The sequence below is a fragment of the Gymnoscopelus microlampas genome (assembly GCF_963454915.1).
Source record: "Gymnoscopelus microlampas genome assembly, chromosome: 24".
NCBI lineage: Eukaryota > Metazoa > Chordata > Actinopteri > Myctophiformes > Myctophidae > Gymnoscopelus > Gymnoscopelus microlampas.
Genome location: NC_139961.1, coordinates 173,608 through 198,320, shown reverse-complemented (window position 1 = coordinate 198,320; position 24,713 = coordinate 173,608). Strand labels below are relative to the sequence as shown.

The window sequence follows — 24,713 nt, the reverse complement described above, 5'->3', positions numbered from 1 at the left end:
GGGTAAAAGTGATATTTTTTGGTCCTTCCTATTGCATCATATTACAGAGTCAAATCGAACAATGCCCCTGAAATCCAGGGAAGGAGGACAAAGATTTCCCACAATAGTTTCTGCTGAAATGAATAGGCTAATATGTTATTAAATTACACTTTCAGGGCCAGGTCCTGGCTTAAAAAATTGCATTACTTTAAGATGAAGTAATGCCACCCACTCTTCACACACAGAATAATTGTAATAAAATGCCCCCAGGTTTTTACACAGAGGGAACAAAAATGCACCCTTCTAAATTTTCGTAACTTTTCTACACTACCCTAAGGTCACGAAAATCATGCGTCAATGCCCAAAACAAGCATTTAAATAAACCAGAAGTTTAGTTATTAACAGATTGTGGGGAGTTCAGTCATCCATCAGTGACTCAAATGTCTCCTACACTGCGGCTGAAAACTAGTTATTGTGTTGACCATGATCAGCTGCTCCGGAAGACATGTAACTGACTACATCAGACCTATTTAATGTCACAGGTGAGTAATAATGTCCAGCTGTAATATGTCGAGGTTCTTAATCTTGTGTCTCTGATCGGCAGAACAAAGATCCCAAGATGTCCCGTGTGGCGCTGGAGTCGCTCTACAGACTGCTGTGGGTCTACATCATCAGAATCAAGTGGGCGGCCATAGCTGAATGGTTAGTGAGCCTGCCTAGGGAGCCAGAGGCCCTGGCTGCCCCAGGTTCGATTCCAGGCCAGGTCAGCATATATGTCGATGAAATGAAATTTGTCCCTGAGCAAGACTCTTAACCCCTAATTGCTCACAGGTTCTCATTGGAAACAAGACCGCAAGGACTTTCATGAACAACCTGTTAAAAGGAATTATCCTTAGTGTGAGAGCAACACGGTCACGCAGAGGTCAGTGTTTACTAGCGCAACGCGCCCTGGTGCTTCATTTAAGCACCGTCATGTGTCGTTGTCACACACTCGAAAATTGTCAATCTACAAGCTCACAACGCATCGCAACGCATGGTGAGCTTGTAGATTGGCAATTATTTGCCATGCGACACCGTCGTACGATGTAGAAATCAGGCTTCATGTATCAGATACTATGGAAAGGATGTGATTGTTCACCATTGAACACATCGTTCTCTCCTTGTTTCGCAGTCGATTACTCAGCATCGTTTCAGCACTTTTCCCCAAAGGTTCTCGCAGCGTGGTTCCCGGGGACACGCCGCTCAATATCTTCGTCAAGATCATCCAATTCATAGCTCAGGTACAGTAGGACGCCCATTTTCTTGTCTCTTAACCAACGTACCTGGATTGTGAACAGCTGAGGCTTAAAACTAAGGATGAACTAAAATGATCGCTGGTCTGTTCACATGTCCTCGCTCAGGAACGGCTGGACTTTGCTATGAAGGAGATTATTTACGACCTGCTGTGCGTGGGCAAATCTCACAAGACCTTCACCATCAACCCAGAGGTAAAATGAGTAAAGATTGAATATACATCACTTTCGCTCTCTCTCTATCTCTCTCTCTCTGTGCTATTTGTGTTGACACAACAAAACGATAAGGGAATAAAGATGCACCCCTCCAAGCAAAAGATTTGACAGGATAGTTCAGGATCATTTCTCATTTGTTGATGGATTTTTCATCAGTGAAATTAGCGCTGCTCTTGGCCTCTGGGTGGCGCAGGGGTAAAGTTCCTGTAAACCAGTGTGGAGAGTAGGGGTTTGACTCCTCCACAGGGCATCCGGCATTGGCTGGGCATTCCAATTCCAATGAGCGCAATTGTCCGTGTTTGTGGTGGGAAGCCAGGCAGGGAGGGGGATATCTGTCACTGGACTAGCGACTCCTACAGGTTTGTGTCTGCTGTTCAGCAAGGAAGCGGAACTGGGAACTCCACACGAGTTATGCCCTCCCAGTGAAACTCTGCTCTGTCAGGTGAAAAGAAGCAGCTGGCGACGTCACATGTATTGGAAGATTGTGGTTGTTGTTGACTACATGAGTGATTTGGCATAACGACTAAACTGCGACTGTTCTCTCAGTGAGAGGTCTTGTCCGAGTCTATTATCCCCTCTCACTGTCCGTCTGCCCTTTTGTGTGTCCTCAGCGGATGAACATCGGCCTGCGTGCCTTCCTGGTGATTGCAGACAGCCTGCAGCAGAAGGATGGAGAGCCCCCCATGCCGACCACAGGGGTCATCATGCCGTCTGTGAGTCAAAAAGATCTTCCTCAACACCACCCTCACAGACGAAGAGGCCAAGGTCATAGGTAGGCCTTTGTGCTGGGCGACATGGAATACAATCTATGTGCATAGCAGTCCATTTGTATGCTCTCTGAGTTACGAATGGATAAATGAACACTTTTTGGCTTCTGCTGTGTTAATGTAATGAAATGTATTAAATTCAATTTGCAGGCATGTCGCTGTACTACCCACAAGTGAGGAAAGCCTTAGATAACATCCTTCGTCACCTGGACAAGGAGGTGGGGCGGTCCATGAGCATGACCAACGTGCAGATGTCCAACAAGGAGCCAGAGGACATGATCACGTACGTTACCTTCTACCATGCTTGAACTGTCTCGTTCCCAGGGCTCGTAATCCATAATAATCCATAATCCATTTGACGTGTTCCAGGGGTGAGAGAAAGCCGAAGATCGATCTGTTCCGGACGTGCGTGGCGGCCATCCCCAGACTGATCCCGGACGGCATGAGCAGGCAAGACCTCATAGAGCTTCTGGCCAAGTAAGAACCCCTTCCTCTCTCCCCCTCCTTTTATGCCAGGGGTTGCCAAATGTGTTCAGCTCGAGACCCAAAAGAGGAATTTGGTGTCTCCCCTGGGACCCAAATGTACAAAAATACATTATGAATTAGTCGGAATAAGTCCTATTTCAAAAATAGTGATAATAGTGGCTCATGTGTGTTTTTCTTTCATTTCTGAAATCTTGAAAGAAAATGCTGGTTTATTTTATTCTTACAATTTCTGACAAATTAGATTTTGTTTTCTTTAAGTTATATCTGAAAATCTGTTGGAAAAACTTTTGGATAAAATGAAAATGCACTGGAGTTTAACAGTCTACACATTCCTGGACCACTGGCCCTATTAACACTTCATGTGCGATTTTGTCGCTGTGGAAACCTTATTATGTCCAAAAGCGTTACTTTTCAGTAAATAGAAAAAATAATCTGTGTTCTAATTATTATATTAGTTATATATTAGTAAAACACAAAAATAACAGATCTACAAGCACACATGTCACATCGCAATGTGTTGTGAGCTTGTAGATAAGCTATTTTTGTGACTTTTGTGTGACACTGTTGTATGGCGAAGTAGGGCATTCACTTACGAAAAAACAAAAGGTTGAAATTTGGAAATACAAGGTTTCTGCCCAACAGCAATGATTATTTATACAGCACTTTTCAACAAGGCTGTTCAAAGTGCTCTATACAAAACATTAAGAGTATTCAAACAAAGTGCAAAAGAAGCACATTATAAAAGGGCATTTGAATACGATTAAGCATTGAGTATAGAAAATAAGAATAAAGAGAATAATGAATGACATGAATCAAAAATCTCAATAAAAGGTAGTTAAAAGAACAGAGTTGTAGCAGACCTGCTCTTTTCTGGGACTTTGTTCCATATATGTGGTACATAAAAACTGAATGCTGCTTCAGAAGGTGGTCACTAACATGTTTGCGTTGTAATTTAAGCTAGCAGGAAATATTTGTAAAGGTAGCATATTAACCACTTAAATTTGATTAGGGTCCCAGGGTCTCTCTCTATACTTGGTCCACTAGCGATGCTAGGTTTCATGTGGCTAACAACAGGTGTAAACGGGGCGGTCTCTCTCCCTCCCCTCTCCCAGACTGACCATCCACATGGACGAGGAGCTGCGTGGCCTGGCCTTCACCACCCTACAGGCCCTGATGGTGGACTTCCCGGAGTGGCGCGAGGACGTCCTGTCAGGCTTCGTCTACTTCATTGTACGCGAGGTGACGGACGTCCATCCCACGCTGTTGGACAATGCCGTCAAAATGCTGCTGCAGCTCATCAGCCAGTGGCGCCAGGCCGTCCAGAGCAGCAACAAGAGCCACGAGGCTCAGGTGGGTCCAGAACCAGTCCAGACTTGGAGTTGGGTGGATTTTCTAGGGCTGTGGTTTTCAAAATGTTTGTGCCCCAAGGCACAGCAAAGGGCAAGTCAAAATCTCAAGGCACACCTGTGCACACCTGTGCAAAATAGCCTCTGTAACATATGGTATCATTCTTATCACTCTGTAAATGCTTTTTATCTATTAATGGCAAATACAAAGTTTAACCACTTAACCACTTGAACCCTAGTGTCCCTATTCTGGGAGCAAACATTCAGTGAAGATAGCAAATCTAGAAGCTCGCAAGTTGTGAGCTTGTTGAACGTTTTTACAAGCTCATAAATATAATAATTCTCCGAAATAGGCATGCCAAGTTGAAAGTACTGATATAATAAAATAAAAAGATAATTCATTACTTTTTGTATACTTGCAAAAATGATGTGTGGTTGTCACAAAATCTCAAGGCACCGCTGGACTGGTCTCACCGCACACCGCTTGGGAGCCGCTTGGTACTAGGCTCTGTGTTTTAGGCTTTTGGTTTTGCTGTGTTAAGTCTACGCTCTTGTTCCACCAGGCGCCAGGCAGCGGCCAGTCTCTGTCCCTGGAGCGTACGCCTCTGCTGAACGTGCTGCATGTGGTGGAGGGCCTGGCACTGGTGGTGCTGTGCAGCTGCCGGCCCGCCACCCGCAGGCTGGCCGTCAACGTCCTCAAAGAGGTCCGCGCCCTGCACACAGCGCTGGGCCTCGCCAAGGTAAACACAAGCTGTGTCAGGTTTAACTTTGAATAACTTTGATTTTAAATAATAATATATAATAAATATATAATAATAATACATTTGAACTGGAACACTATAAAACTGAAGCTGATAAATGGGTACTTTCTCCTTATTGGCTGAAGTTTGGCCACCCACCTGAGAATGTTTCTGTTTATTAAAGAGATGGAGAGACAGGGAGACCCCTGTTACTGAACAAACACTCTATACAGCAATGATTACTATCAGAAGTGCATTAACCTTTTAGCAACACTTTTGTGTTGCTAAAAATATCACTTCCTCTACCTTTAAAACAATAACTAAATTGTGTGGAATCTCTTGCAACATGTACTTAATGCCTGTCTGTCCATCTTCCAGGGGGATGAGGAGTTGGCCATCGACGTCATGGACAGATTAAGTGCATCGGTGCTGGAGAGCTTCATCCATCTCACAGGAGCTGACCAGGTAAAAAAACACACACACACACACACACACACACACACACACACACACACACACACACACACACACACACACACACTACACGAGTGGTTCTCAAAGTGTGGTCCGGGGACCCCCAGAGGTCGTTGAGGAGGTTCCAGGGGGTCCCTTGCATAATGAGGAACATTACATTACACTCAGCCCTATTTCATATTTTGGCTATTTGAAAATAGATATTCTGAAACGTTTTGTCCCTTTTTGCACAAAATCTTTTCATGTGGTGGTCGGCCGCTAATACGAATCAATCTGGGGGTCCTTGACATGAAAATGTTTGAGACCCAGGCGGTTCTGTAGTGACTACAGCACATACAGAAAACATGCACCACCATGCATGCGTGGTGGTGAGCCTTCTTGGGCCTCACTCCTCCCTCTCTCTAACCCGAACCCCCCCACAGACCAACCTGCTGTACTGCCCCAGCGGAATCGACCTGCAGACCCTGGCGGAGTGGAGCTCGTCTCCCATCAGCCACCAGTTCGACGTGGTGAGCCCCTCGCACATCTGGGTGTTTGCCCACGTCACGCAGGGCCAGGACCCCTGGGTCATCAGCCTGTCCAGCTACCTGCGCCAGGAGCACCTGCCCAAGCACTGCCCCACCGCCGTCAACTACGCCTGGATGTTCGCCTACACCCGCCTGCAGCTGCTGTCGCCACAAGTTGACATCAAGTATGTCTACTCTCTGTGTGTGTGTGTGTGTGTGTGTGTGTGTGTGTGTGTGTGTGTGTGTGTGTGTGTGTGTTCCACCAGTGCTTTTGTGTAGTTTGAGGGGCTCAGGAAATAATCATGTCACCTAGTGTCTTTAAGACGTGCCTTGATAAGGCTTTTAGATCCTGTTTGCCAATTGTTCCCTCCTTTAAAATAGGTCACTTGGCACAGAGGTGACAGGTTGCCGCAGCCCTTGAATTTTTTAACAACTTCACTACATTTTTAAAGCTGCAATCCTCGCGTTTTATGTCTGTCGGCTCCCTCTCCCGATGGAGAGAGGTAACTGCAACGATGTGCAGGGGTCTAGTCTAGCAAAGGGTCCTCAGAATTGCTACAGGGGGGCTGCCAAATCTTTGTGTGATAGGGAACGCTCTTTTTTTTTTTTCTACATTAACCACTTGAACCATAGCATCCTTTTTCTGAGGGGAAAATTAGCCAAACATAGCCGATCTACAAGCTCATAACGCCTTGCGGCAATTATTTTCAGCAGAGGTTTGGTGTAGGGAAAAAGGAGCAGACCAGTATCAAGGGTTTAAGTGGTTAACTGTCTGAAAATACACATTAACATGAATCCAACACAACGCTACACAAGTCTATGAAGCTATCTAAGAACATTTTTAATCTGCAACACAATTTATAACATGTAGTGGGGGTCCCTGCTTCATCTCTCTCTCAGCTAAGGGGTTCTTGGCCTGAAAACCATTGAAGACCACTGGTCTAGTGTAACTTAAGTGTCCTACCCGACACCAGGGTCTAAATGTCTCAACTGCTGATGTGCTTGTTATATTGTATTAAATGTTTTATTCTTTTTCAAAGAAAAAAAAAGCTAAACGTTTCTTTGCCCTCAACAAATAACAAAATGCATAATCGTGTAATCATCAAAAAACGATATTAGCAATATTCATATTGTCATAATAGTGTAAGTTAACCAAATGAACCCCATCATCCTTATTCTTTGCATGTCATAATAGGTGAACATTCGGCTAAAATAGAAGATCTGCAAGCTCACGAAGCGATGCATTATGAGCTTGTAAATCTTGTAGATTTTCAGTGAAGAGATTTGGTTTAGAAAAAGAAAAGAATGGGGCCAAATACACGTCATGTACTATGACGGGTGAGGCGATCTTAAATGTGTATATTGGACTGAATTTGGGGTGGGATACAGCCACCCTGATTTGGACAGTAAACAACCCACAAACTATAGTAATCCATTACGTACTTTGTGTCCGTCGATGTCCTCTGAAAGGAAGAACAAACTCCTTCACTACCGACGATGCAAAACATTTAGCATAATTTGGCGTGTGCTCCTCATTTTCCTTCAGATTGACCAACACTTTGTCATATTTCAGGAGCTGCCGCTCCTAAAATATGAAGCAGCCGGGAGATGTTGCTTTATGTGTAGACTCTTTGTGCAAGAGGTTTAGAAGCAGATCTTTTGGCCAGTGAACGGGCACTTAGCTGGAATGACTGTGGTTGCAGACTCTCTGCTATGGGTGATGTCATCCTATCTGTCTGTGAATGTGCCCACGCGCTGTTAATGCCACCATCCTGTCCATTATGTCACTGCAGCCCACGTGTCTAAATATGCCTGGATATTCTCCTTGACTAGACTTGTTTGTCTCAGCTGTGTTTCCTTCATATGTTTGAGTATCGCAGGATGCCTGCAGGTCTACACTTTCAACCTGGTTCATCCCTATTCTGGCCATTATAGGCAATATATTTCCAAAATAGTGAAAATAGCAGATCTATAAACGTACGTGTCGCGATGCGTTGAGCTTGTATATCGGCTATTTTTGAGGTGGTTAAAGGATACCGCTTGCGTTTTATTTATTTTACATTGGTTAAAACGTATGAAACCAAACCATACTCTATAACTGATATAAAGACAGCTAAAACAAATATGCAAACCTTGTTATTTATCTTTTCACTCCTTAGATATGACAGATTATGTCATTTTGACCTTGACTTCACTTTTCACCTTGGAGGTTGATGAAAGAATGGGCAGCAGTTGCGAAATTGCATGTAGATATGATTATTAAAGTATCAGAGTCAGACTACTCTCATTCCACATATTCACTGTTGCTATGCTCACGCTATGACAAGTTTCACAATGCAGAATACAGAGTGATGCTAGTCTGACTACATGGAAGTATGTGTGTACCTTAATGCAGCACGTACATTATTTGTCTTTTCAGTCCTTATAAAGTATTGTTACCCTCCCTGCCCGCAGCAAGGCCTGGCAGGGAATTGTAATTGGTCTCTGTCTGTTTGTTTGAGAACGGATGGGCAGGTTCTCAAGAAATATGGAGGGAATGATCAGTAGGCTGCCCTGAAGACCATGATTAAAGCAGCACTATGTAACTTTCCTCTTCTACCCCGGATTTGAACCCGGTTTCCTGTGCAAGTGCTGAAAGTTATATCACTAAGCTAATAGATTCAGATTCAGATTCAGATTCCTTTATTAGCCATTGTGTAATACACATAGGAATTTGTTTTGGCAATTACATTGTTGTGTTTCTCTTTTTTCACATATAACATAAAAATACCAACAAACACAAAACAACACCGTGCAAGAAAATAGATACATATAAAGTGCCATAGTGGTCAGTTAGTGCAATGTCATTGCCAGTGTCAAGTTTCAGTGACCCTTGGGGGCGGGGGAGGAGGGAAGCCAGACTCATTGAGCAGCCTGGCAGCTGAGGGAAAGAAGCTGAGTCTGTGGCGTGCTGTGGTGGCCTTCAGCAGCCGCATCCTTCTCCCAGAGGGGAGCAGCTCAGCCGTCACTCACATGGACAACCCTCCCTACTACCGTATCACCTCCAGCTATAAGATTCCCTCAGTCACCTCAGGTACTGATCCAGAATGCTGCAGCACCTCTAGTCTTCAACCAGCCAATACTTTCACATATCTCCACCGTTTCTGCTACCTTCATTGTTTTCCGGTTGCTGCCTACACCTGAGTACAAAACACTGGCAACCAAAAGCATGGCACCTCCATACCTTGGAGACATGATCCAACCTTGCAACCCTTTCCGCTCACTTAGATCAGCTAACACAGGACTGCTGTACGAGCCTTCCCTAAAATGTCCTAGACTCTTCTCCTTCTTGGCTCCCAAACTGTGGAATAACCTTCCCATTGCAGTCAGAACTGCCGACTCACTCGCAATTTTCTGCTGCAGTCACTCACTTCCTCAACTCCTAGCACTGTACTCTCCCTGTACCCCTTCTTGCCACCCTTTCTTATGATTGATGCTAGTACATATCTTGGTCACGTGTTCTCATGTTTTTGTTCCATAGATTAGTTTTTCTCTTCCACAAATGTTAAGAATGATTTATATAGCATGTTATCAAGACCGATGCTTGGTTTGTTGTTTACCCGGTATCCTAGTTTCTCTGAGGCACTACACTGTTATCTCTGTACTCTATTTATGTCATTATTTACCTTGTTTACTGATAAGAGCTCATGTTTACTCCACTTATTCCGGTCTCGCACTTGTACGCTGCCCTCGATAAGAGCGTCTGCTAAATGCCTAAATTGTACTATTTTAGTAATGTAAGTTTTTACTTGCAAGTCATTTACGCTAGATCTAGGCTGCGTTTCAACTTAGTATGAGATGGTGCAACCTGGCCCAGGACTCACCACGCTGTCAGAAATGATACACAATGATTCCTTGCTGGTGGTGACAGTGCATTTTCTCATCTGTCCTCTCAGGAACAACCTCCAGCAGCAATACCATGGTGCCAGGAAATGACGGTCATCACGACCACAGCAAGATCAAAGACCCGAATATGGAGGACAGGTACAAAAACATCCACTGACCTTTTTTTTTAAAGGCTGGTACCAGCATCACGCTTGCCCTTTATCTGCCATAAATACTTGCTGTTCACATGCAGTTACTTTTTTGGTGTTGTACTGGGTTGCTCTTACCTTGCAGTCCAAATGACCTAGAATAAAGCTCTCAAATGTGGCTTGGGTTAAATTGTAATTGGGTGATAATTCCACTAGAGCAACATTTAACTCACCGATTTAATTTGCAGGGTGAGTTTGAGCCATAACTCACGCAGCTGACATTACATTACATGAAAGATACATTTTTGAGGCATCAGGAGCCATGAGATCACTTTAAATTCAAGTCACCGTAAATTGAAAATGTGTTCTCAGTCAATGGATGTCCTTTGCTTGCCTGTTAAGATGTATCCTTTTTTCTACATCATTGCTGTCGGCAGAAATCGTGTTTCTCTGTGGTATTTTCATTCCATATTTCACACTACAGTGTCACAGAAAAGTAGCAAAAATAGCCTATCTACAAGCTCACAACGTGCCGTGATGCGACACATTGTAGAGCTTGTAGATTGGCTATTTTTGCCATTATAGTGTGGTTTTATAAATATTGAACCAATGAAAAGAGCTTGTGACTAAATGATAACTACATTGGATCCATTGGAACACAGGTTCTTTTTTCCACATCCTGAGTAACGGTAACAGCGATGATATACATATATAAAGTGCCTGTTTTCCTGTGTGCAGTTACACCCACCTGGACATCTACAGTGGTCTGAACAGCAACCTGAACCGACAGCACCACCGTCTGGAGTCCAGATATAGCAGCAGCTCTGGAGGCTCCTACGAAGAGGAGAAGAGTACGAACACACACTTTAACCACTTAAACCCTTTATGCTGCAAGCTTATAGAATTGTCATTTTTGCTTTATATTGATATATCCTAGATCTCATTGCATCCTCTTAGATGTAAACAGAATCAAACCATTCTAGATGGGGAATCTACTTTATATACAAGGAGACATCACTTTGTATGATAATCACAATGAAATATCTGGTTTGTCTGGACAGCCCATTTTAACAAGGGTGATTTTGGACATCTCATCTGTTTTTTTAAGTCTGGATCAGACGAACAGATCTGAACCCATTTGATTTGGCATTAGGGGCTTGTTATATATGTCTACACTAATATATATATATATACAAATATATTATCTAGGAGCACCACATTTTCTCTCATCAAATTAAAGCTCCATTACAAATTTCCATGAAATATTGGTACATCTAGAGTTGATCTAGTGTACCATCATCATAATGACCTGTGTGTGTTTGTGTGTGTGTTTTCAAGGTGACTCCATGCCTCTGTACGCCAACTGGCGTCTGAAGGTGATGGACCACAACCGGCCCGAGCCTCTGCCCTTCCCTCCTACTGGAGGCTGCTGGGCTCCTCTGGTAGACTACCTGCCTGAAACCAACACCCCTGCTGTTCCCCTGCACAGGTAACACACACACACACACACACACACACACACGCGCACGCACACACACACACACACACACACACACACACACACACACACACACACACACACACACACACACACACACACACACACACACACACACACACACACACACACACACACACACACACACTGTTCCCCTGCACAGGTACCACAAACGCACACGCTCTATTCCCCTGCACAGGTAACACACACACACACACACACACACACACACACACACACACACACACACACACACACACACACACACACACACACACACACACACACACACACACATACACACACACACACAAACATCTTATCTACAATCCATAACAAAATAACTTATAAAAAACAAACAAATAAATAATATATATTAAGAGATATCTTGCCAAGTATGTAACTGTTAATTTGTGTATTTGTTTAATTTGACTGGACTTTGGGATTAGAATGTTAATTCTAAGTCTTTTTGTACTAATTTATTCATTTTTATTTATTTTATAATTTAATTTGTATTTTTAGTTGTATGTATTGTATGTATTGTATGTATGTCTGTATTGTCTTTGCTATGCTCAGGACCCCAGGAAGACTAAAGGCTCATTCATGTGTCTATGGGGATCCTTTAATAAACATAAACACTGTTCCCCTCCTTAAGTACAACACACGACACCCGTCCTTAACCTCTCTCACTGTCACATACTGTAACTGCAGCGTCCCGCTGTCAATTCGGCATTTTTTCTCTGTTTTCCAGGTGTAACATCGCTGTCATCCTTTTAACGGACCTCATTGTGGATCACGGGGTCAAAGTAGAGTGGAGCGCCTACCGGCACCTCCTGTTGCACGCCATTTTTATAGGTAAACACACCTGTTGTTGCACGCCATTTTTATAGGTAAACACACCTGTTGTTGCACGCCATTTTTATAGGTAAACACACCTGTTGTTGCACGCCATTTTTATAGGTAAACACACCTGTTGCATGCCATTTTTATAGGTAAACACACCTGTTGCATGCCATTTTTATAGGTAAACACACCTGTTGCACACCATTATCTGCCTTGTTAATTTTACAAATCAAGGCAGATACTGAAAAGGCGTACACTCAGTACCTTCCATGCATTTACACAGGAGCTTCCTTGTTTGTGGAGGCAGTCGCAGCGATTGCTTTCTTGTAGAAATCATTCTTGTTTTGAAAACGTTTTAATTGAGATGTGTTACCAGTTTGGTAACCGTTTTTGAGAAACAATAAGTGAGGCCGTTATTTGCTGTGATTTTGGAACAGGTAATGTTTCTTTTTTAGGCCCTCTGCTTCGCATAACCACATGCCTTCGCTGTCCTAAAATCCATGGTAAACCACGGCCTCTTGTGGTTTATTATTGCTTAGTATGTAAGCAACGAGAACGAGTTGTACTCAACCTGTCATGGTGACTTTTCGGACACTTTGGCCTGCGTTCTCCCTCCAGGGTTTGATCACCAGCATCCAGAGGTCTATGAGCATTGCAAGCGCCTACTGCTCCACTTGTTGGTCGTGCAGGGAGCAAACAGCAGTGTCCAGTCCCTGGCCACGGTGCTGCTCCGCAACAGGGAGTACAACTACCCCCGAGTCCTGACTGTGAATATTCAAAGATTTGCACACATTTTCACGATTTTTCAAAAATAGCAGATCTACAAGCTCGTAGTGCGGCACTCGGTGCCGCGCTATGAGCTTGTAGATCTGCTATTTTTGAATAGCCCAAAGTGTAAAATAATGCTTTTTAGCTCAAATCTAAAAATGACACAGTTCCAGGTCTTAATGGGTTAATACAAATATTTTTTATACTTAGTTTCGGTTTCCTATAATAACCATGCCTGGGACTAACATATTGGTGTGTCAGTGTTCATCATCATCATCATCCTTGTTACCATGACTAATTTCTTCATCCCACTCGTGTGTTTGCTTTCATGCTCACAGCTATGTCTGAACGGATCTGGTATTGTCACATCGCATGGCTTTTTCGTTTGTGTGGTTTGACTTTTGATATGTTACACATGGTTTTGATTTGACTGTACGTGATAAACTCATAATAGAGGTGGTGGGTGTGGTGACGTGTGTCTGGCTGTCTGCCCTCCTAACATGGGTTGTGTGTGTGTGTTTGTCTGGTGTAGGAAGCGCGGTCCGCTGTGGAACCACGAGGACGTCTCTCCCAAGAACCCCAACATCAAGAGCGCCGATCAGCTCAGCGTCTTCCTCCGACATGTAGTGACTGTGTTTAAACAGTCACCGGCAGGTCAGTATTGTCTTATATGGTCTTGGTCTTGTCCGTAGCTAGTCTCGCAAACCGCAGGACCGACCTAGGCACCACATTTGTTGTGCACACTGTCATTAGGCTAATTCTTGTCCACATATGCTCTATACTTTTATAATGAAAGTGAAAGGGGCTCGGGTTGTCCTAATTTGGGCACGGGTGACATCAGTTTAGTACCGAATTCTACTGTCTAAGAATAACTATTCAGATCATAGATTTCACTCTCTCCACTTTTTAAACATTCTCTCATTAGGCCAACTTCTATCTACCTAGCCAGTGAAATAATGGTGAAATTAAACTGTTAATCAGTTCACCAGTCACACTAACGGGTATGCTTCCTTCCCATCAGGCTTCCAGCTAGAGTCACTGCTGAGTGAAGTAGCCCTCCAGACAGCTCTGTCGTGCTCTTCTCGCCACTATGCCGGCCGCTCCTTCCAGATCTTCCGGGCTCTCAAGCAGCCCCTGACAGCCGCCACGCTGTCTGACGTCCTCTCACGCCTGGTGGAGACCGTAGGAGACCCCGGAGAGGAGGCCCAGGTAAGAAGAACATCACAACCAAAACGCTGCTCATGCTGAATGATTTATGTGTCTAAAATGAAATATTTCTGTTCAGAGAGCAAACAGGTGCCTCTCTGGCCTGGATGGAGAGTGAAGCAATGTATCTGTTGTGTTAGGAGCCTTGTGAGGGTCAGTGTGTGTGTGTGTGTGTGTGTGTGTGTGTGTGTGTGTGTGTGTGTGTGTGTGTGTGTGTGTGTGTGTGTGTGTGTGTGTGTGTGTGTGTGTGTGTGTGTGTGTGTGTGTGTGTGTGTGTGTGTGTGTGTTTGTATCTGATAGGATGACCTCTGCTCTTCTCTCTCTCCTCAGGGTTTTGTAATAGAACTGCTGTTGACCCTGGAGTCGGGCATCGACACACTGGCAGACACCGTCAAGAACTATGACCTCCTCACTGCCTTAGCACAGTAAGTCTGCTCAAAAGCCAGAGCTATATCCAATTCTCCAGTATGAGAGACATTTTAAACAAATGAAAAATGTTTTAAGCAGATACTAACTGGTACCTGCAATCCAGAACTTATTTTGAAAAATAAAATGTTAGTTTAACCAATCTGTATGGGGGAGAGTGTGTTAATACATGTAACTAGTACACTGAAGGTGGTCTCCCTTGAGACATACAGACCCTGGTGTCAGTTAGGACACCTAACTAGTTGACAAGTAGCACCGCCTTAGGCACAATTTCTCCCCTGGCCAAGCAGGGATTGCCTCTTGTTTGAGCGTTAGACATTAAGGTCTCTCATGCGGGAGAATCAAGGCTAGATAAAAGTTCAGGTTGCATTTTTCATTAAAAAAACTGCTTAAATGTTTATATTGCAGGACCCCTACCCACGATCACCTATTATTGGGAGCCAAGTTTGCAGCCAACAGGAAAAGCACGGGACAGATAAACCTGAGCAGCGGGGGTCTGTTCAACTATGCCCACTACGGCCACGGCCGCAGCAACTCGCTCCGCGCCAGCCTGATGGGCGAGCAGCGGAAGGCCGACCGGAGACGGAGCAACACCCTGGACATTGCCGACCGCCCGGGAGGCAGCCACGGCAACCTGGCGCGCACGCGGAGCCTCTCGTCGCTACGGGAGGGCGGGGGAGGGGGCGGAGGTCCGGGTAGGCCTTGTCATGATTGTTACATAACCGCCTGATTGCAATTATTATTTAGATCGCAATTGTTTTTGCGTTCCATTCTACTGTATAAATTCTTCTGTTGTAAAATGTTCATACAACTTCAAATATTTTCAAAAATAGTGGAAATAGCTGATTGACAAGCTCACAACGCATTGCAATGTGGTTTGAGCTTGTAGATCGGCAATTTCAACTATTATTAAAACATTTTGAAAAGTATAAATATATGGCCTGTTTTGGCAATAGTACTTTATTCATTTTGATTATTGGTAGCGGCCATTGTTAAGTTATTTCTTTGTATATTTAAGTTAATTATCTGCCCTGTGCAATTTTTGTTTTCAAAGCCTAAAAGGCAAACAGAAATGTATCGTTTATTGCAATTATTTGTGTGACAATAATTGTCAACTAAAATGCCATGATCGTGACTACCCTAGGTCCGGGCGGGGAGGCCACACCGCCCCCCGTGGACCCCTCCAACCTGATGGCCACGGTGTTCTGGATCGCCGCCTCGCTGCTGGAGTCGGACTACGAGTTCGAGTACCTGCTGGCGCTGCGGCTGCTCAACAAGCTGCTGGGCCAGCTGCCCCTGGAGAAGGCGGACAGCCGCGAGCGTCTGGAGCGCGTCCAGGCCAAGCTGAAGTGGTACAGCTTCCCCGGCCTGCTGCAGCTCTTCCTCAAGGGCTTCACCTCGGCCTCCACCCAGGAGCTCACCATCCACCTGCTCAGCAAGCTCATCAGCGTGTCCCGACACACGCTGGTGGACCCCTCGCAGTTGGCGGGTAAGAGACAGATTTTGGGGGGGTCCGAAGACCAATGTTTTGACCAATATTTCGCATTTTTATTTTGAAATCGATGTAAAAGTTTCTGTTTGAGAACATTTAACTTTTTGATAATTCAAAAAATTAAATAAAGTATATCATTGTTGTCGGGAGGAAACCTCTTCTCTCCAATATTTAGTTTTTTGTTTTGTGTTTTTTGGTAAATGAGAGCCCTATGTGATCATACTACAGCGTCACACAAAAGCATAAAAAATAGCAGATCTACAAGCTTTAAACGCGACACGCTTTGAGCTTGTCTATCTGCTGTCACCCGACAGAGACGACATCATGATTGCAGGCCTTTTGCTGCCTTATAGAGGCGACGGGGAAATAACACATTTTATGTAACAGATGTGTTGTAAAAGTGCGACATCTGGTGGCTGAACGTTTTGTCTGGTGTCCCTTTTAACGCCACGCATTCCTCAGGTTTCCCGCTCAACATCCTGTGCCTCCTGCCGCACCTCATCCAGCACTTTGACAGCCCCACCCCCTTCTGCAAGGAGACGGCCGACAAGATCGCCAAGGTGTGTGCCGAGGAGAAGTCGCCCACGCTGTCCAACCTGGCCCACATGATGAGCCTGTACAGCACGCACAGCTACTCGCGTGACTGCACCAACTGGATCAACGTGGTGTGTCGCTACGTGCACGACGCCTTCGCCGATATCACCTTCAACCTGGTCACTTACCTGGCTGAGGTAAGCGCCGCCCCCCCCCCCCCACATCACACGACCGTCGGCATGTCTTAACCGCTTTCACGGCGTCCCTATTTTGGGCATGTCAGCGTAGGCAAACCTTTTCTAACATTTTCTAAAACAGAAGATCTACAAGCTAACGATGTGTCACTACACAAGTTGTAAATGTGTTGCTGTCGTTGTACGAGAAAGTATGAAATAAGGCTTGAGTGGTTTAGAACAGTGGTTCCTAAACCTCCAAATGAATTATGTATTTGGCCGCGGACCTCCATCTGAAAAGATTTTGTGCCAGGAACCCCCAAACAAGATTTGTGTTGATAGAATGTTATTTGAAAAATATTCCAAATGTTTTGTATTTTCGCAATTTCTTTTCGCAATGCACATTTGCAAACACCTGCTGCGAGACGAATACCAAAACTCCCGCTAGCGGCTCGCCCCCAAACAAAGTCGCCCCGGGGAAAATCCGGCGGTATTCGCCTGGTGTTCCTAAACATATCAGTAAACTATGCCTAACCCTAACCTTATTCCTAATCTTAACCTCAGTAAAACTATACCTAATCCTAAACCTATATCTACCCTTATCCTCAGTAGGCTAAAACAAATACAAGAACCGCTGGTCCGACTGAAAAATGGGGGCGAGGGTGTTTTGGGGCGAGTCCTAATTACCCTTCGGGCTGTGGTTTCCCTGGGCAACACCGTCGCACAGTGTAAACAAATTAATATATATTTTGGGCTTTACATCGATTCTCATTCAACCTTGATATGCAAAAGTAGGTTTTGTTTTGTTAACGTTAATTATATATGTCATGATGTGGCCTTGCGCGAGGTTGATTACTTGCCTCTATAGTTGCTTTCACCAACTTTCACCACTTTATCCATTGCAGACAGACAGTCACTGTGATTGCATAATATCCACGACCCACACGTGTTCGGAACGAGGCTTGGTACAGGTTCTATCACCTCGGAAAATCCCGGTTCTGTTTATCAACACCCGAGCGAGCCAGAGCAACCCTACTCAGCGCTGATCAGGAGGAGACACAGCTGTGTCTCTCAGCTGTGCTCAAAAATAGCAGACACACAAGCTCACAATGCGACGCGCTGTGAGCTTGTAGCTCTGATATTTTCAACGCGCGACACCATCGTACAACAAATAGTCTATTCTATAACTGCAGCACACAGCAGCCGAGCAGGCTGTCGGAATTAAACCACAGTCAGATCATGATATAAACTTTAAATTATTATGATTGTAACGGTTGTAGCCAACTACTTTAATGCAAATAATAATATTAATAATAGGCTTAAATGATAAAATAGCCTCATTTTCCCAACCGGTGGCCGGTGGTGTTTATATTTACCGGCCAATTAAACATTTTACCGGTCAATGGCCGGTAAATACCGACATGAATGTCTGAGAAAAGGTGTCGTTTGGTCCACACCAGACATGTCTCTCACGGTTGTTTGTTTGTGTCTCTTCATGTAGTTCTCTCCGTAACATCGAGTGCTACTGTGAAGAGAAGGACACGTGGGAAACTGTGGGGCAGATCTCTGATGCTTACTGCCGTGTCAAATGTGTCTCTCTCAAGCTGAGGAGGGATGACTAGAGTTGGGGTCCAGAACCGGATGGACCGGATCCAACATTGAGCAACCGGAATCTGTTCCATCACATTTGGAACCGATTTGTCACTCTGTCAGATGCTGGTATGTGGGCTTCATGTCTGCTATACAATTACAACACTAGTGGTTCTCAAACTTTTAATTTCAAGGACCACCATAACTCTTTGAGTGTAAGGTCCCATTTAGAACCTGACTGAATTTGTGTTAAAAAAAAATCTATATCATTTTGGCTTTCATTCAAATGTTTGATAAATATAGGAATTGTCAAAGGGAACCGTTAAGAGGGAATCCTTAACAAACCAGAATCGTTAAAATCCTAAAGGGTCCCGACCCTAAAGGTGACAGAATATAGATGGATTTATAATATAATGTAAACAATGAAGATGATGATTAAGAAGCTTCCTGCTGGGACGTCACAGAGGAGAGACAGTGTTGTGATGGTAGTGTCAGCCTCCCATTGAGTTGAGAAGCTCTGCTCAGACCCAGCTCACTCAGATGAAAGAGATGAGGAGGAGAGAGAGATGGACACAGCGTCCCATGCTGCTACTGCTGCTCCTGGCCAGCCTATCAGAGCTGAGGGGCTTCCCTTCCAGACCTCACCCCCAGAACCACCGTCTTGTTGGAAGGTAAGTTTAACCTGTCAGTCTGTTCCTGTTCAGCCTACCTGTGACATCATCAGTAGCCATCTTTGGTCATTCACACAATGGGGGAAACAATGTTTTAGTTTTTTGCCAGACCCGAAGGGTATGGCTTACATGAGGCTTTGTCCCTATTTCGTCCATACATGGTATTGTCCGTTTGGCTGGGACCTAAGGACAAACGGACGGGTCCCAGCCAAACCTAAGGACAAACGGACATACCATGTATGGACATCACTATTATGTCACAAGTACAAATACAGATGGTATATATACTGTAAAACACAAAGGGTTAGGCCTAGACACAAGCTGACACGTCATGTGAAGTCCGGCTTAGCCTGGATCTGGCAGAACCAGGGGTCTATTTCACGAAACCTGGATTAGGCATAAACCGGGTTTAAACCGGGTTTACTCGGCTATCCTGGCTTAAATTATCCAGGAATCGGTTTCACGAAAGCTGAGTTAGCTCGGCAGATTAATTTAGCCAGTAAACCTGGATATGTTTATCCATGATCCGGTTTCACGAAAGAAAATTGATGCAATCCTGCCTTAGTTACTATGGCAATTTAGCTGTGAAGTTAGCCTGGTCCGGACCAGGCTAACAGCCAAGCTTTATTAATCCAATGCCTTGTTCTTCAAGTTTTGTGAAATAGCTGTTAGTCCAATGACTCCAATCGTAAACCAATGAGTTTTTCCACACTTATTCAATTCTCATTCAATTATTCAATTCGAAAATCGAAGATCTACAAGCCTGATTTTTTTTTGTCTTATGGCAGCCAGGGGTTCCTGCCCCCCCGTGGACCCCCGGACCCCCGTAGACCCTGGACCACCGGACCCCTGTAGACCCGCGGCCCCCCATGGATCTCCAGACCCCCATGGACCCCGGACCCCCGTGGACCCCCGGACCCCCGTGTACCCCGGACCTCTGTCGGGGGTCAACGGGGGTCCGGGAGTACACGGGGGGGCGGGTACTCCCGGACCCCCATTGACCCCCGACCCCCCGTTGACCCCCGGCCGCCAAAAGGCAAGCTTTTCACTTGTAGATCTTCGATTTTAGAAATTATAAAATAAGTGTTTATAATCCAACATTCACTTAAACTCCTCATGTTTAAGCCTAACTGAATTATATATTTATGGACTTGTATATAAATGAATTGCATATTTTTGGACAACTTGTGCATTTCATTTGTCGGCAATACTTTGCGATGCTTTCTCCCTGGATCTATTTATCGTGTTTCCTTTCTTTCTTAGCCTATTATACGTTTTACTTCCTTGTAGGATTCCATGAGCTGCTGCAGTGCTGCTGTTCAGCCACAGAGAAGAACGCTGCTCTGGTTCACAATACGACGCATTGGGAACTTGTAGATCGGCTATTTTTGAATACACAAATCTGATCTGATTCACTTGCAAATAACAGTGTGAACAGTCAGTCCTAAAGATTAGATTTGAGAAACAAATCAACAAAGGCCTTACTTTATTGTCAGGCCTGCCTCCATTCCCCCTGAGCTGCCACAACAAATAGCATCTTTAACCCTTAACACATAGCCTGTTAAACAGTTACTGATTTAACCACTTGAACCCCAGCGTCCATATTCTAAGGGGAAACATTAGCCAAAATAGTAGATCTTCAAGCTCACAATGCGTCACGTTCACAACACATTGTGAACTTGTAGATATGCTATTTGTGGCAAAGAGATATGGAGTGGACGCTAACTCTATATAACAATAAGCCACCTCCCGACCTACTTATTGATAATGTATAAGGTCAAGTATCACACAGCTTCATAATTAAAGGTCACTCACAGACTTTTTATTTTGGCCAGGATCTTGTTTCATAATAACTCTCATAGTTGTAATACATTATAACAATTATACAATGCATTCTCACTGCTCATTAATCCTAAATAATCAAGGCAAAACCTATGAATAATGGTGATAGATCATACGTTTGTTTGATGTCATTTATTAACTCAGATTGATCCTTTGAAAAAAGCATTTGTTTCCGTTTAACTAACAGCTTCTCTGTGTATGAATCTATGTGCATTTGGACCAAAGTGTTTGTCATAAACTGCAGCTAAAGGTTTTCCCCCCCTGTATGAGTCCTCATGTGTCTTTTTAGATTACCGTTGTCACGAAAGCCTTTGCTACAAACTGTACAAGTGAATGTCTTTCCCCCTGTATGAGTCCTCATGTGTGTGTGACAAAAGCCTTCGTTACAAACTGTACAAGTGAATGGCTTTTCCCCTGTATGAGTCCTCATGTGTGTTTTTAGATTACGGTTCTGACTAAAGCCTTTGTTACAAACTGTACAAGTGAATGGCTTTTCCCCTGTATGAGTCCTCATGTGTTTTTAGATTACGGTTCTGACAAAAGCCTTTGTTACAAACTGTACAAGTGAATGTCTTTTCCCCTGTATGAGTCCTCATGTGTACTTTTAGATCAGAGTTGGCACTAAAGCCTTTGTTACAAACTGAACAAGTGAATGTCTTTTCCCCTGTATGAGTCCTCATGTGTACTTTTAGATCAGAGTTGGCACTAAAGCCTTTGTTACAAACTGAACAAGTGAATGTCTTTTCCCCTGTATGAGTCCTCATGTGTGTGTGACAAAAGCCTTTGCTACAAACTGTACAAGTGAATGTCTTTTCCCCTGTATGAGTCCTCATGTGTACTTTAAGATCAGAGTTGGCACTAAAGCCTTTGTTACAAACTGAACAAGTGAATGTCTTTTCCCCTGTATGAGTCCTCATGTGTACTTTTAGATCAGAGTTGGCACTAAAGCCTTTGTTACAAACTGAACAAGTGAATGTCTTTTCCCCTGTATGAGTCCTCGTGTGTGTGACAAAAGCCTTTGCTACAAACTGTACAAGTGAATGTCTTTTCCCCTGTATGAGTCCTCATGTGTGTGTGTGACAAAAGCCTTTGCTACAAACTGTACAAGTGAATGTCTTTTCCCCTGTATGAGTCCTCATGTGTACTTTTAGATCAGAGTTCGCACTAAAGCCTTTGTTACAAACTGAACAAGTAAATGGCTTTTCCCCTGTATGAGTAATCATGTGCGTCTTTAGATTTCCCTTAAGATTAAACATTTTGCAACACACTGTACAACTAAATCTTTTCTTCCCTGTGTGACTCTGCATGGAGTGAGTTTCTTTCGATGATTTCAGGTCCTGGGACAGCTTGTTGCTCAAAGACAATCTCTGTCCTTCCACATGTTGTGTCTTGTATGACTTCAGTGTGTTTGACTGATCTACACTGGGCTCCCACTCATCACTGTCTTCAGTGATGTCAGATTCAGAACAGTGTGAAGAGAGGAGCTGGTCATCACTAGTTGGATGTGATGTTCCACAGTCCTCTACATCAGCTTGTGTTTTCATGTGTTCAGTTGAGGTGCTGGCTACAGGCTCTGTGTCTCTGTCTTCACCATCATCACCTTCACTTTTCACTGCTAGTAACGTCAGCATTGGCCTATCAACCTCTTCTGGTCTTCGAAGTAGCTCCTCCTGCTCCTCTTTGATGTGTGGAGGCTCTGGTTCCTCCTGGACCAGACTGGGGCTCCTCTCCTCTTCAGGGGAAACCTCCTCTTTACACACAGGGAGGTGCAGGAAGTCTGGAGAAAAGATACAATGAAAGCAAAACATGTTTATTTTCTTTTTTCATTAGTGTTACCTCTGTTTCATAGGTGTGATAGTTGGAGTAACTTACGCTGTAAATAAATGCTCCTAAACCATAGATCTATCTTCATTTATCTAAGATATTTGTATATTGGCTGCAACCATTCCATTCCACCAATACACTTTGTGGTGGAAATTGAACAGTTTTGTACTGTAATCAAATGTTTGAATCTTTGTGTACACTACAGCTGTCTATCATAGATGATCATTAGGGCCGATATTTCATAATCATGCGATTGACGGCCACATATCGACATATCTGCAAAAATCACCATTTATTAATGTTTTCCTTGTTTTGTCTGTCTGTGTGTTCTTTTTCCTTTATTTATTCAGGGAAGCCAGCCCTGATGACAGCATAAACGATACAATACATACACAATGAAAAAGTGTTAAGTGATTCCCACCAAGGTTCAGCTAAACATTCTCCCAAGCTCACGTTTTGGTTCACTCAACACCCTGCTATGTACAAGGTTTAATAAATGCATGGCTTTTTAAATAACTTCACAACAAGGCCGGCACAGTCTGAGCTTGTACTTTGGCTATTTTCTGTTTATGTTCCCTGACTGTGGCTGAATGGTTAGAGGTCCTAAGTTTGATTCCAGCCCTCAGCCATGTGTCGAAGTGTCCCTGAGCAAGACACTTAACCCCTAACTGCTCCCCCCTCTGCCCTCCTCTGTGGGCAGCACTCAGCTGGGTAAAGCTGAAACTGAATTGCCCCATGGGATGAAAAAGGTCTCAAAAAAAGAACAAGAATAGGTTCAAGTGGTTAAACATGTGTTGTGTTTACACTTCTAATCAATATCATGAAACATTTCGCTCAATTACGATGAATAATTCCCCAAAAACATTTATAGTGAAAATTAGCAGATCTATAAGCTGAGCTTGTAGATCAGCTATTTTCACTATTTTTGCACACCACCATTGTACAACTTGTGAGCGAAGGTGAGTGGAAATGGTTACACAACATTTATGTAGCTTTTGTCGTTTTATAGCTTTGTATCTGCAGTTGAAGCTCAGCTCAACTTGGATTGTAGCTTTGTAGATTTTGTAGCAGCTACAAACATCAGGTGTAGCTTTGTAACTTCATGTCACTGGCTTCCATTGAAATGAATGGTGGACTGTAGCTTTGTATCTGCCAGCGTGAACACAGCATAAATGAAACGTTGGTTTCGATATCTTTTCAGTTAATTGTCCAGACCTAGTAGGCAGAGATCTCTGATCATATGTGAGACCAGCCACCACCTGTCTGATTGAATGAAAAGAGCGCCACCAGGTGGCTGAACATGGCGCGGCAACATGAGAAAATATGAGCACAGCTCAAGTGTCAACAAGTAGTTTCTTTAAATGCACGGTTCAGCATTCATACAGACGTTCATTAAAATCTACTTAAATTAGGTACCTGTTATCTAAGTAGGCACAGGCATACGTATGTGTCCAATAACCATCTTGAGATTTCAACTTTACTTTGTTGCACATATACAGTTTATTTTTTATATACCTGAGAGAGTGTTGCACCTGGTCTTCCTATGTAGTAATGTCCATGTTGACACATCAGCCTCTTCCTGTGTAATCTGTGGAGGTTGTGGTTCCTCCTGGACCAGACTGGGGCTCCTCTTCTCCTCATGTTCAGATGAAACCTCTTTACACACAGACAGAAGGAGGACAGAAGAGGTAGAATCAGCACCACAACTCAAAGTGGGTTACCTGGGTTCCATTTTAGAGGCAAATCTTTCCAGTGATAAAATGGCAAGTAAAGTAATCAAAAAAGTCAACCAAAGAACAAGACTTTTGTACTGGATCTCCTCTCTGGTCAGTAAGAATACATGGAGGACTCTAACAGGAGCACTCATCCAAAGTCACTATATATATATATACGTATACATATATATATGTATATGTATGTATATGTATATGTATATATATGTATATGTATATGTATATGTATATATATGTATATGTATATGTATATGTATGTATATGTATATGTATATATATATATATATATATGTA

At 43.7% G+C, this 24,713-nt stretch overlaps 2 protein-coding genes and 1 long non-coding RNA gene across 3 annotated transcripts in view; 2 read left to right on the top strand and 1 right to left on the bottom strand.

The window, feature by feature from the left end:
* Positions 1–24,713, bottom strand: part of LOC311041025 (target of Nesh-SH3-like) — a gene marked incomplete at its 5' end in the record, with an annotated part of 759,687 nt that overhangs the window by 563,094 nt on the left and 171,880 nt on the right. The window lies entirely within an intron of this gene.
* On the top strand, positions 1,212–2,199 carry LOC311040925. The gene is made up of 3 exons (XR_014600339.1): positions 1,212–1,259; positions 1,380–1,466; positions 2,099–2,199. It is a non-coding gene; the product is annotated as an uncharacterized lncRNA (long non-coding RNA).
* The window catches only part of LOC311040959 (protein furry homolog-like), a gene marked incomplete at its 3' end in the record, with an annotated part of 56,919 nt that continues 34,418 nt past the window's right edge, over positions 2,213–24,713 (top strand). The window contains exons 1-19 of the mRNA XM_084051399.1: positions 2,213–2,259; positions 2,405–2,537; positions 2,624–2,731; positions 3,853–4,090; positions 4,650–4,826; positions 5,205–5,291; positions 5,723–5,991; positions 8,773–8,879; positions 9,742–9,829; positions 10,558–10,670; positions 11,158–11,308; positions 12,069–12,172; positions 12,779–12,902; positions 13,383–13,582; positions 13,950–14,137; positions 14,465–14,559; positions 14,969–15,255; positions 15,705–16,049; positions 16,515–16,783. Of these exons, the coding sequence (XP_083907525.1) occupies positions 2,407–2,537; positions 2,624–2,731; positions 3,853–4,090; positions 4,650–4,826; positions 5,205–5,291; positions 5,723–5,991; positions 8,773–8,879; positions 9,742–9,829; positions 10,558–10,670; positions 11,158–11,308; positions 12,069–12,172; positions 12,779–12,902; positions 13,383–13,582; positions 13,950–14,137; positions 14,465–14,559; positions 14,969–15,255; positions 15,705–16,049; positions 16,515–16,783 (3,081 nt within the window). The 5' untranslated portion in view covers positions 2,213–2,259; positions 2,405–2,406. The remainder of the gene's footprint in view (positions 2,260–2,404; positions 2,538–2,623; positions 2,732–3,852; positions 4,091–4,649; positions 4,827–5,204; positions 5,292–5,722; positions 5,992–8,772; positions 8,880–9,741; positions 9,830–10,557; positions 10,671–11,157; positions 11,309–12,068; positions 12,173–12,778; positions 12,903–13,382; positions 13,583–13,949; positions 14,138–14,464; positions 14,560–14,968; positions 15,256–15,704; positions 16,050–16,514; positions 16,784–24,713) is intronic.